Raw genomic sequence first — 12,800 nt, forward strand, 5'->3', positions numbered from 1 at the left:
AAATATGATTCCTAAAAACGAGCAATAGCACAAGTTACACGCGATACTTATTTATTCACAGTTATTTACAATAACTGAACAGACGTTTTGTAAAGGGAGTGAACTCTAAGAGAAGCTAGTGCGTACATTGATGGTGGTAGTACGTTTGGGGTTGGAAACTGATACAGCTAAACATACTATGGATTACATTGCATCTATAATGCTACAAGAAGAGGTTGTTATGGAAGAAACAAGACGCAGATGCCAAATATCAGTGTGCGCAAAAATACATACATATGTCCCTGGCAAAGCATTTCAAAAATAAAAATCGGGTATTAACAGCACGCCAATTGCCTTGTTTGCACACGATTTTTCTCCCGTTAATACATGGGCGGATCCAGTGAAAAAAAGTAGTTTTTATGCAAGAATTAGTTTTAACAAAGGTTTAATATTGTACATTTAATGTGTGCGTACACTCGGTGAGGGACCACCGAATAATACACAACAAACAAATCTATTCTTCAACTTTTTTTTTATTGTAGCACAGAATCCCTGTACAACTAACCCTTGTGTTCAGGGAACGTGTTCAGCTTCAGGGAATGCAGTCACTTGTTCTTGTTACCAAGGTTACGTCGGAACCTATTGTGACAGACGTAAGAGAGTTTCAAATTATAGAGTCGTTTATAGTTACAGCTTATTCAATTTATCTACTGCTTGCGCTTTCTTCCTTTCACCATTCTGCAGGATGAAAGAAAAGTCCGTATGCCGGGTCAAGGCTTTATTCTACGTTATCCAGATATATAACATTACGCCATTATTTCCGGTTAATCAAACGTACACAACTACCTTAAAGGTAATGGACAAAAAAATGTCCGTTCAGTTACGTACTATATGTATGCGAAATATTATTGAGGATGTATCTATTCTTTGTACGTTCATTTTCGACTACCAGTTTTAGCTTGTTTCTTTTGAGATAAGTTATTTTTCGCCAGAGGATATTACAATTGAAAGCCGTACTTGATGTGTCTTAAATTGAAACAATATTAAGTCAGTCTGAGACTGGAGACATTGTATCAACGTGCAGCCGTACCATTGGCAATTTAGAACATGTACTCAGAAGCAACCAATCAGCTGTGAGGATTTTGAGACTGGTCACAAACCCCAGGGCTGAATAGTAATAAGTGGCATTTAACATGCAGTCTTCTTTATAATATAGTCTACAACATGCATGCCATATCTTCACATTTAGATTTAATTAATAGTTTTAAATGAACGAGATTGTTTTTTGTTCAAGCCGATCCCTGCAAAATTTCTCCATGCGACCACGGGGTATGTAGCTCATTGACAAATGGGACGTTCTATTGCACGTGCAACTCTGGGTTTACCGGGCTTCTGTGTGATGCAGGTAAGTCTAGTATCAAATCACCTTCGCTTATTTCAAATAATATCCCGGCAGACCAAGTCCGCTTACTAGTAAACATTTCTTTATTCCTAATAGTTGATGAAAAGGTTATATAACGTTGTGTTGATATTTCATTTTCATTCCTGATTTTAGGATTGCTGTGCTTTCAAAAGACAATTTTATTGTTGTTTGTATCGGAAAAATAGGACATAGCATTAGTTGCAGGAATAAGCATCCCTTTTCAAGTTACATAAATGTGTCTACAAAATGATCGCTTTTTAAAAATCTTACAGTGGCATTTTACTCAACTTTAAGCCTGTTGGCGGCAAGTGAATCTGTCTTTGCGACGAGTGCAGTGCAAAAACAGCCTGCACGTCTCAATGCAGACAGATCATTCTCTGCACTTTCGCTATTTAGTCAGTAAATTTTCATTGAATACCCTTTCGAACAATAATAAATGGTATTAAATGATAGACCAGTCCACTTTAAGAAATTTATCAGGGTCAAGGTTAAAATGAGTACAAGTATCTTAGTCACTCACCGTGCTGGAAAATCACCTTGGTGTTGCATTTCAGTGTTACATTTGATATAGATTAACGTAAGATTACTTTTCGTCTAAGGGTTACAACTCTTGTTACTTAAAGTTCTAAAGCTAATAGTCAAACAAACCCGCAACTATTAACACAATATCATAATTTATGTTTCAAAAGTAACAATTCAATACCTTGAAAATGTTAACTAGCGGTAAATTTCAATTTGTCCAAATCCTGTCCTGGTCAAATTGAAATCCAATCAGTATTAATTCAAAATTTCATCCAAAAAATATAAATCTCCTGTTTAAAGATAAATTTAATCCACAACATCATTGTAAATCCATCAAATGTCAAATGTCCAAACTGGCAACATTCTATTATTGAGAAATACAGGCAAGGTTCGACCCTGTTCCCTGACAGCTTCTTGTTTAAAGCACCATGGAAGGTTCCAGCATTTTCAGTTATCTTCAAGAATAAGAAAGGACGATTTAGTTAGAAGCCAGAATAACTCAGACGTTAAAATAATGTCGACACCTTGTTGATGGAACCTTCAAGATAACAGCAGAATGTAAATAACTTACTGTCATACATGATGTCTCAAAACTAGGACATACTTTATAGAAGAAAAATAAGAAAAATAATAAGGTGAAGCATAAGGGGAATGTCATGTATAAAACAACATTTTCAGCTGCGAGTCCATGTGCAACAAATCCATGTCAGCACGGCACGTGTACGAATAATGGTAACAGCTTCCGGTGCACGTGTCAGTCCGGATTTATAGGAAGCTTGTGCGAAAAGCGTAAGTATGTTTATGTATTTAAATGTACGCTTAAATCATTGCGTAAAGTTTATACATCAGCACGACAGGTAATGTAATATGAATTTAGGTATCGCCTAGAATGAGGATTTATCCTTTATATATCCACTTACAAAGAAACTATTCACTACTCAAAAGAAAGTGAAATCTACTCATTAGTTTACATTTAGTGTCATCATACCTGTTACAGCAAATATCATACTTGGCAAAAATTACGGAAAGCCTGTGTGACGGTGACGTCATTCGCCGCGTTGGCTCTTGTTTGTTTGCACTTTACGGCCTTTACACGTCCTTATTAAACATATGACGAATGTTTAAAGTTGTGTTCTATTCATACCAGGTGACCCCTGCTCAGCATCTCCGTGCATGCATGGTGTATGTTCGACACTTATCAATGGAACTATCCAGTGTACGTGTAGTACTGGGTTTACTGGACTGCTCTGCGACAAAGGTAGGTAAAATCTTTTACAAATCGCTTATATCCAACATCTACTTTTAGTGGGGTATTGGGATGTCATGATGACGTCAAATAATTCTGTGAAAATTTGAAGCTATGCACTTTTCTCATCCATACTTTTGTCACAAAAGGTGGATCATTGAAGGTGTCAAAGCACTCGATAAGTTATTTCTATTTAGGCCTACATTACATTTTATGTGGTTATATGAAAAAATATATTTTATCGATGCTGGAGTTTTTGTCGTTTATCCGGAAAACAATTCCTAGTAGCTGATGACCCTTATCATGCTGGACACGATTGATGCTACTTCTGCGACCAATGTAGATCATGATAAGCCTGCATATCTGTGCAGTCTGAACATGACCTGCATTTTTCATGATTCAGTCAATATCTTTTTGGTATGCACCCCTCTGAATAGCAAATGTTATTGTCCAAATTGAAAAGTTAATAATTAATAATTTAGCGGGGTAAGCGTTAAAAGGGTAGAACGTGTTGCCGAGAGTCTATATATCGTGTATTTAGTGTTGAGCAATCAGTGCTATGATCTTTCTCAACAGATAGCTTTTTTGATAAATAAATAAAAGAATGAATAAAACCAATACTTTAACATTGATCTGATAAAAAAGAAACAACAAAAAACGCACGACACATCTTTTTATTAGTTAAATTTCCTTCGGAAACAATGATGCTATGAAAACGCGTGTTTTTTGTCAATAAAAGTCTAGAAATTGTAGAACAATATTTCTTCAAATATGCAACACTTCATTAAAAGAAATTTAACGGTGTTTACATATAATTATACTCATAAGTAGTAATATCGCCTTGGTTCGTGTTCACTATTTCCACCATCAGCTTCAAGTTTATGTATTATTTATATAATGGAACATCTACTAGAGGGCGCTTATTGTAGAGAGTTAATTGAGACATCGTACAATTTTGCATAAGTTTTGAAGGCTTATCGCAACTAAATCAAATGTAAGCTTCCGCAGGTCAAGTAGTCCAAATACATATAGTGCTAATCGTTTTTCCTTTCCTAGTGCATTTTCTCAATAACAGCGTGTTTTCTTTTACTCTACCGCGTTTCAGTATCACTTTCCATTCTATCGAAATCGACATGTTCCTACCGCATGCTATGTAAAAATGACGGCGTAAGAATTTAATGTCTAAAAAAGAGAAATTGAGAGAAGCGAAAAGGAGTAAATTCAGCTGGTTGTATAACGAACTGTAGCTTTCTTATATAAAATTTATCACACCCTTTTTTCTAAAGTAGCGATAAAGTTCTTTATGGGAATATAAGTCTCTGAAAATCTGATATGCTAGAAACTTTCGAAAAACAGTAATAAAGTAAGTAGATTTTATATGAAATAAAGAACAGCCGAATTTAGTTGTGTTCAGAGTGATCAGCTAAATGTGCTTTCCTCTCTGCAACAAAACTTTTAACAGTTTAATGGGGGTTCGAAGCCTTTAAGCCATTTATGTTCTAAATATTTTGCCTTACAAATCGTTAATTCAACATACTTATAACATGATTATATCATTTTATTTTTTCTTTATATTATTATCTTATTATATCAGCCACAAGCACCTGTACAACCAATCCTTGTGTACACGGAACTTGCTCAGCTTCCGGGAATTCGTATCAATGTACCTGCATTAACGGATTTGTAGGACCAAATTGTGATAAACGTAAGTATTTGTGGTCAACCAATAAGACTGTAAAAGTAACGTAATAAGAATTCATTATGAATAGGAGCAAATTGTGATAAACGTATTTCTTTGTGATAAACATCGACAGTTGAGCGCAATACTTCCGTAACTCTTGGACGTCGATGTCTACGTAGTGGATGTTGTCAAGTACTCCAATGGAAGTTTAAGTTAAACTCCTATTAAAGAAAGAAGGAGTTACGGCAGTATTTCGCTCAATCCTCGATATAGCTTTCGTCGATGACGTTCAAGTAAGTATTTTTGGCAGACGTTACATTATATAGCATCCGTTAGATTCTGATATAGACGTAAATGTCAATGGTAGACGTTATTCTTTGTGTTGATTATAAGTTATGTAAATTTGTGTGACAAGTCTTTATCATTGTTATGAATGCAAGTTAAACGTAGAAATGAGTAATCCTGACTAACGCAAGTTTACGTTACAAACGCAACGTAAGTCTTTGCGATAAGCGGTGAATAACGCGAATCTTCATTCTAGCATAAAACTGCTGTTCTTGTCACTTTCTGGGGCTGTTTTAAGGTAGTTCTGCACGTTTGATAAACCGAAAGTAATGACGTAACGTCTATTGTCCGGAAAACGTAGAATGAAGCCTGGATTCGGCGTACGGAAATGAAAATAATTTTATGATTTAATCGAAACCTGTGAGTAAATTTATTACAGTAGCACTGTTGCTATATTTCTAAAGTCAAAATATGATATTAAAACATATGACACGTTAATTTTGTTTAAAAAAAGTCTTAAAATTAGCGTGAAATGTCCGGTTCACTTTAATCTTGGTCAAATATCTCAAAAATAAGCACAAGGACCTATACATTTTATTTCACCAAATTATAGGCCATGTGTTTATTTACAATTGTGAGACGTTTAATCAAAATCTACATTGTAGAAACATTTCTATTCGCGAAATGTTATGAAAGTTATGATTTTCCCATAGACTCCCATTATGAAATATTGCGTGAGGTTCAAACTTTTCAAATCAGTCTAGGAAAAAATCAAGCACACGACCCTATCTTTTTTATTTGCTGAATTTTCTTGGTATATTCTGAAGTTTTGAAAAATCAGTGTTTAATCAAATTCGACATTGTAGAAAAAAATTCGAACCAAACGTGCAGAACTACCTTAACAAGAAAGAAAATGTGTGTTAGAGAGATTCTCGCGCTCATGTGCTGTAAATACACCTTCATATATACGCGTTCCGTGGCAAAGCGTAAACGTATTACGGCCAGAAAATGGATACTCCAAATGGAAATGACGTCAACGTGAAAAACTAAGATATTCTCGCGTATTTCATGGAAATTTAAAGACGTTGAGGGAGAATGTATTCATTTATTAGTTTTTCCGCGTTTAACACTAGAGTAGCGTTAGCGCATGTTCATTTCGTGTTACAACATCTCAAGAAGTTATAACACAAAATAACATGCGTAATCCCTACATTAACACACCAAAAACTGTTTAGTCTTTTTGGTGAAAACGTTTGAAAATATTTTCGATAAACGTATTTAATAAAAAATCTTTGTTATTAACGTTAATGTTTTTAATAAATGCAAGTCTTTGTAATACATGTGAAATTTCGACATTCGGTAGCTATTTTAAAACGTAATTTAAAACCAACATGTCCACATTCAGATTCTAAGAATGTGCTACAGTTGTGCAAATTAAGTGGCAGAAATAAACGCATTCCCTCCTTTATCTTAACCAAAATGGTGGTTTTATTACGTATATAATTTGAACTACAGCACACGCCGAAATCATTAGGTTTAAATGCTTAAGTGTATGAGCTAAAAAGTTTTGTTCATAAAAATGAAATACAATATTATGAAGTAATAAATAAATGAATATATAGACAACTGCATGTTCTTTATGATTTTGTTCAAAAGCGTTGTAATAAAAAAATAAAAAAAAGTTGATGTCATTCCTACCTAAAAGAAGTTCTACATTCTTTCAGCCGATCCCTGTCAATCCTCGTCATGCGTGCACGGTGTTTGTACAACTCTGCCAAGCGGAGCATTTCAATGCACGTGTTCTTCTGGATTTACAGGTCAATTCTGTGACGCAGGTAAATAAAATGATATTAGTAGCTCGAGAAATCATAGAAAGAAAGAGTTGTTTCACATGAAAATTGAACACCATGTAACGTTACGAAACAAGTGTCAGTATACTGATATAAACATTGAAGTCCGTCTAAAGGGGCCAACTTCCGGACAGCTAAACGCATTTAAAAACTCACCATGTTCAAAGAACTGTTACATACGTTCGTTTTAATGCATTTGCAATAGCATATGAGTGTTGAAATATCACATAACTAGGCGGAACACAGTTTTCAGCAATTGTTTGTTCTTATTTCTTTACAAATGACTTTGGGGGTGGGGGGGGGGGGGGGGGGGGGGAAAAACTTTTTGAGAATATTTTACGAGACAGTACGGCAGAGCATTTAATGGTCAGGTAAAATATTGGTAAAGATATTGTTCGTTTATCAAATATTTCTGTGTTTTGGTGATATACTCCTAAACCTTAAACATTTTATTTTATGCTAATATATACAAATATATCGCATGCTTACAGTTCAAAACGTTCTTATAATTCAACATGTCATTAGTTTTTACCATGTTGTCAATTTCAGTCATGTGCCAAGAATAGTGTCTTATACTAAGGAATACAAATACCTTGTTGTAAAAACGATAATATTGGTTTTTCCTCTATTTCCATATAAAATGCCAACTATGTAAATACGAAAAAGTTTTCAAGAAATATTTTGATATATTTTTTTTTTCTTCACCCCCACCCCACTAAATCTAGTTCATTGCTATCCTTAGAAAAACATAACATAAAAATAGTTACAGGTCACCAGTATAATAATTGTTAAAGATTAGTTGAGTAAAATTTAAGATAAAAATATTGTTTTTTTTACCTTTAGAATAATTCATAGCAAAAATCTTCCGATTCTAATATGCCGTTAATCTAAAACAGCAGCTAAAATAAAGTAGCGCTCTCTCTTGGTCGCAACAAGAACATTGAAGTCATCGCACGTTTACGTGACGTCATTCTAGCGTAAGCGTGTTTTAAGAGTGACAAGCTTCTTACAATCTAACTTTGATTTTCACCCGCTTTATCTTTGTTTAGTGTCATATATAAATTTTATACCAACTTGGACGAGTAGCTTTAACTATATGTTGCTGTTGGTATTTTTCAGCTATAAGTCCTTGTACAGCAAATCCTTGCACTCACGGTACGTGTTCAGCCCGTAGAAATCACAACTTCCGGTGCGCGTGTCTACCCGGGTATATTGGCAGACTTTGTGATCTGCGTAAGTGTTTTAAACAGTCCAATCCTTTCAATATTCTTGGTTAAGGTAATTCTGCACGTTTGATAAACCGGAAGTGATGGCGTAACGTCATTTATCCGGAAAACGTGGAATAAAACCTGGAATCGGCGTATGGAAATGAAAATCATTTATGAATTAATAGCAGCATGTGAGTAAATTTATAACAATGGCACTGTCACTGTCTTTCTAAACTTAAAATATGATATTAAAACATTTAAAACGTTAAAACTTCAAAAGAATGTCATAAAATTAGCGTGAAAAGTGCGGTTTACTTTAATCATGGTCAAATATCTCAAAATTAAGCACACGGACCTATACCTTTTATTTTACCATATTATAGGCCATATGCTTATTTACAACTGTGGGAAGTTTCATTAAATTCTACTTTGTAGAAAATTTTCTATTTGCGAAAATGTTACGAAAATTATGATTTTTTCCATAGACTTCCATTATGAAAAATTGCGTGAGGTCTAATTTTTTCAAATCAGTCTAGCAAAAAATCAAGCACACAACACTATCCTTTTTTTGCTGAATTTTCTAGGTATGTTCTGAAGTTTTGAAAAATCAGAGTTTAATCAAATTCTACATTGTAGAAAACATTTCGAACCAAACGTGCAGATATACCTTAAATGTGTAGTATATATAATATTTAAATTTAATTATTTTATTTTAGACAGTAGGCCTATCATTAATATATAAAAGTGTACAGTATTTTGCAATAGAGAACAGAATGTTTATCAATTGCACGTTGGCCCTATCATGAAAAAGACTGAACCTTCACCAGTTCACCTGAACCAAAATTAGAAAAGCAGGGTAACAAAAAACGTCGAGGCTAATTCGATAAAAAAAACCAACAACAACACAAAAAAACACAAAAAAAAACAACAACAACAAAAAAAAACAGGACAAATACTGGAGTCTAAGCAATTTGATTGGTTGAAATAGTTAACTCTTAATGAGGGACTTTGGTGAGCTTCAAATTGTCTCCCATATTGGATTAAGTCCAAGATAATAAAATTGTAAGTAGGTCCCATCATTTGGAATCTCTGACTTTATCGTTGTGTTTTGCCTATGAGATATCTTAGTTCCTAGGTGTGAGATATCTTGCATTTTGGTTAAATTAAATGTCTGGAATGTCAAAATTAGACACTTGAGTGTTTATAGAAGATGCAGTTAAAGACATTATTGAATCAACAGGCATGATGATCAATAACTTAGCTTCATTTATTAAATATTGTTAAACAACAGAGTAATCCAAAATGAAAAGACCTATTTACTTTAAGTATGAATGGGGGATAAATGACCAAAGTCTCCCATTATACTTTCATATTGTCTAACATAAAGATATACCGCTCAACCTCTGTTGAAAATAATTTCATTTCAGCTGATCCATGTTCGCACTCACCCTGTGTGAACGGCGTATGCACTACCTTGTCAAATGGTACTTTCACATGCACGTGCAAAACTGGACATACCGGGCTTCTTTGTGACAGAGGTAAGATATGTTAATTACTACGGTGATGGTAAAATACATCTTACCATTGATTGCAACCGTTTACACTATTGTATGTATTAATCGTTGCCAGAATGGGATTCTTGAATTTTTCTACAGAAAATTTAGATTGTCGTGTAGTGCATGCTTTTGTGATATACAGGGAATCTTTCGCCATTATCAAAATGTTGACTAGTAACAGAGAAGAACTATGTTTATTTAGGTAGAAAGAGTGTTTAGCAGTGTTTAATTTCTGACTTTGAAATGTATTTCAGTTGTGTCATGTATATTGGTTATGTAAGTTTCGCTTTTATACGCTACTTTAGTTGACATACATATAAAATGTATGAAACATCGATAACCTAATTCCGTAGGCAGATATGCCTCAGTTAATAACGACTGCATTATTGTGGGAGGCATGAATCGGTCGAGATTCTGTCAGATTTACCAGTGTATTCCAGTCATGTGGTATGCATCAAAATGTGACTGGACCTACCAATGCCCGCGAGCATGCAGTAGATGTTGTTATAACCTGGAGTGACAGCAAAATATTATCAGGTATCGAGGTCATCAAGCCAGGTCTTTGTGATCGGAAATCAGAAAGTTTGCTCTTTTGACGTAAGTTAATTGAAACAAGACACCTTAGCGTCTCTTGCATTGGATATTTTAGAAGGCACAGACGTGGATCAACCAGTGAGTGCATATTCAAATCGATTATCCTTACGCTCCTCTACGCACAAAAATATCGCTCTTTGACCTAGCTGTCGTGGTTTACAGAAGAACTTCGTGGGGGTAAACACTTAAAACGCAAGCTTGAGAGAAAATGGCGTAAATCTAAACTAACAATCTACCATCAACTTTATAGGGACCAAAGTACTTCTGTAAATAAACTCATAATTCAGGCCCGGACCGACTACTTCTCTGATAAAGTGAAGTCGTATGGCACTGACCATAAATGTTTAGCAAAGCTAACCAAAATTCTGCTCGACTCATTCTCAAAAGAACTTGCGTAGAAGGTTAATGACATTTCCATGGATGAAATTGGAAACATAAGGAATGACACTATTTTCACGCGTAGCCAACGTGATTGCGAAGTAGCAGACTTAAATTGTTTAGAGCATCAGGCAGTAGCAAAGTGTCTTGATCATTTGGCTCCTGCAACGACAGAAGAGGTGAAACATATTATAAAAAAAATCTAACAAATCCTGTGAACTTGACCCTTTACCAACATGGCTTTTAACGAAAGGTATTGATGAGCTTCTAATGCCGTTGATAACAAACATCATAAACGCATTAATGAAATTAGGTTAGATACCAAAAGAGTTTAAGAATGCGAGCATAAGACCTCTGCGTAAGAAACCAGGTCTTAAATGAAATATTCTAAAAAAATCTACAGGCATGTGTCTAACCTCCCTTTCATTTCATAAATCTAAGAAAATCTAGTAGATGCGTGTCTTGAGCGGCAAGCTGCATGAGGGATTTATGTCTGTTCACAAACTGTGTCATTCAACTGTGTCGGCTTTGATAAAGGTACAGAATGATATTCTCACATCTGTCTGCAGCTTTCAACACGACTGACCACTAAACACTATTACACCGCCTCGAACATCTTTTTCGAGTCGCAGACAAAACACATGCATGGACGTCATCATATCTAAGTGACCGTTATTAAACTGTGTGCGTTGATGGTGAGTTGTCGACGCATAGGTTGATGAAGTACAGTGTTCACCAGGGATGAGTACCTGGTCCAAAGAACTTTATCGTGTACACTCTTTGATGCAGAAATGATGGAATGCTTCATCATTTCTACGCCGACTTATACATGTCCTTTGAGTCAATAGAAGCTGTGGCTAGAAATGAGGTTCTGGCCGCATTGAAAGCTGTCTGACTGATATTGTTTCGTGGATGCATTGCAACATGATGAATCATAGTGCTAACAAAACGGAGATAATGTACCGACTGTCGGACGATCAACTGATCAACCATATGGCTTCCGGAAAATAACTAAGACCAGAGTATCAGGAGGTCACAATATGGCTACATAATAAATGGCATTTAGCGTTGTCTGTGCGGACGCTAAAGATGGAACTTGCAGTGCTCGTAATCGCAATCTAGTTTTAGTTCACTTCATTGTTATCGTTTGCTCTTTTTACTCATTTATTTGTCATATTGAGGATGACATTACATTTGTAACTGCAGCACAATTTTTGCGTGTAAAGGTTTGAGCATTCGAAGCAATGTATGGCAAAAATTATGTTTTAAGCAAGAGCAAGGTGTTTGTAGTGAAAGCATACTGTGAGATGATTTATTTGTTCATTATTTTTACGCGTTTATGCGAAAGTAGAGTTAACACATGTTTATTTCGTAATATATCTGCGGAATCCAGATTCTATCGGGAAACGTTGGCACCCTTTCCCTACTTGGCTTGGGCACCAGCCAATCTCTCGAGATTCTTCGGTTGTTATTAAAGGTGCAAAATAAAGACAAATGAATAGACATAAATCTTAAAACAAGACTACACATTTTGAAATATACTACTAAATTTTACGATAGCCGTGCAATATTCCCTTGAAATCAACATAATAATAATTATGTACAGAGAAACAAATTATTGTTTCTGTATTTTCTTAGACTGACATGAGTGGTCATTTTGTCCTACTTTCGTGTTTATCGCTTTTCCCTAATCGGTCGGAAATTCTTCGGGATCACGTGATTTTAAAATTATTTCAAACGAATATCCATTTAAAGACGCGCGACAAAATAACTGTATCTCCATGATGGTAATTATACACGATTTGCATGAAAAATATGAAATGTACAAATTTTAGTTTCAAATTGACAACGACATATAGTAGACCAAGACAATATGTTTAATGTCTAAAATTTTATTGAATTAATATAGCCATATGTACATAAACCCGTGTATTTAGGTAAATTTCAATCACATTTTGCTTCTACAGTGTAAGATAGTTATTCATTTATATTCATAAAACTATGTTGAAAAAAGATTAATTGAAAAAGTTTGCAGACGAATTTTTGAAAACACTTGTATTTGAGAAGGGCCTAAATTG

General features: G+C 34.8%; 1 protein-coding gene across 1 annotated transcript in view; it reads left to right on the top strand.

Annotated features, from left to right (window-relative positions):
- Positions 1 to 12,800, top strand: part of LOC123543015 (neurogenic locus notch homolog protein 1-like) — a 59,130-nt gene that overhangs the window by 17,394 nt on the left and 28,936 nt on the right. Inside the window, exons 11-18 of the mRNA XM_053532029.1 lie at positions 522 to 632; positions 1,274 to 1,384; positions 2,603 to 2,713; positions 3,072 to 3,182; positions 4,765 to 4,875; positions 6,861 to 6,971; positions 8,106 to 8,219; positions 9,622 to 9,732. Coding sequence (XP_053388004.1) covers positions 522 to 632; positions 1,274 to 1,384; positions 2,603 to 2,713; positions 3,072 to 3,182; positions 4,765 to 4,875; positions 6,861 to 6,971; positions 8,106 to 8,219; positions 9,622 to 9,732 — 891 coding nt within the window. The remainder of the gene's footprint in view (positions 1 to 521; positions 633 to 1,273; positions 1,385 to 2,602; positions 2,714 to 3,071; positions 3,183 to 4,764; positions 4,876 to 6,860; positions 6,972 to 8,105; positions 8,220 to 9,621; positions 9,733 to 12,800) is intronic.

Source organism: Mercenaria mercenaria, chromosome 19, assembly GCF_021730395.1.
Source record: "Mercenaria mercenaria strain notata chromosome 19, MADL_Memer_1, whole genome shotgun sequence".
In the NCBI taxonomy this organism is placed as follows: domain Eukaryota; kingdom Metazoa; phylum Mollusca; class Bivalvia; order Venerida; family Veneridae; genus Mercenaria; species Mercenaria mercenaria.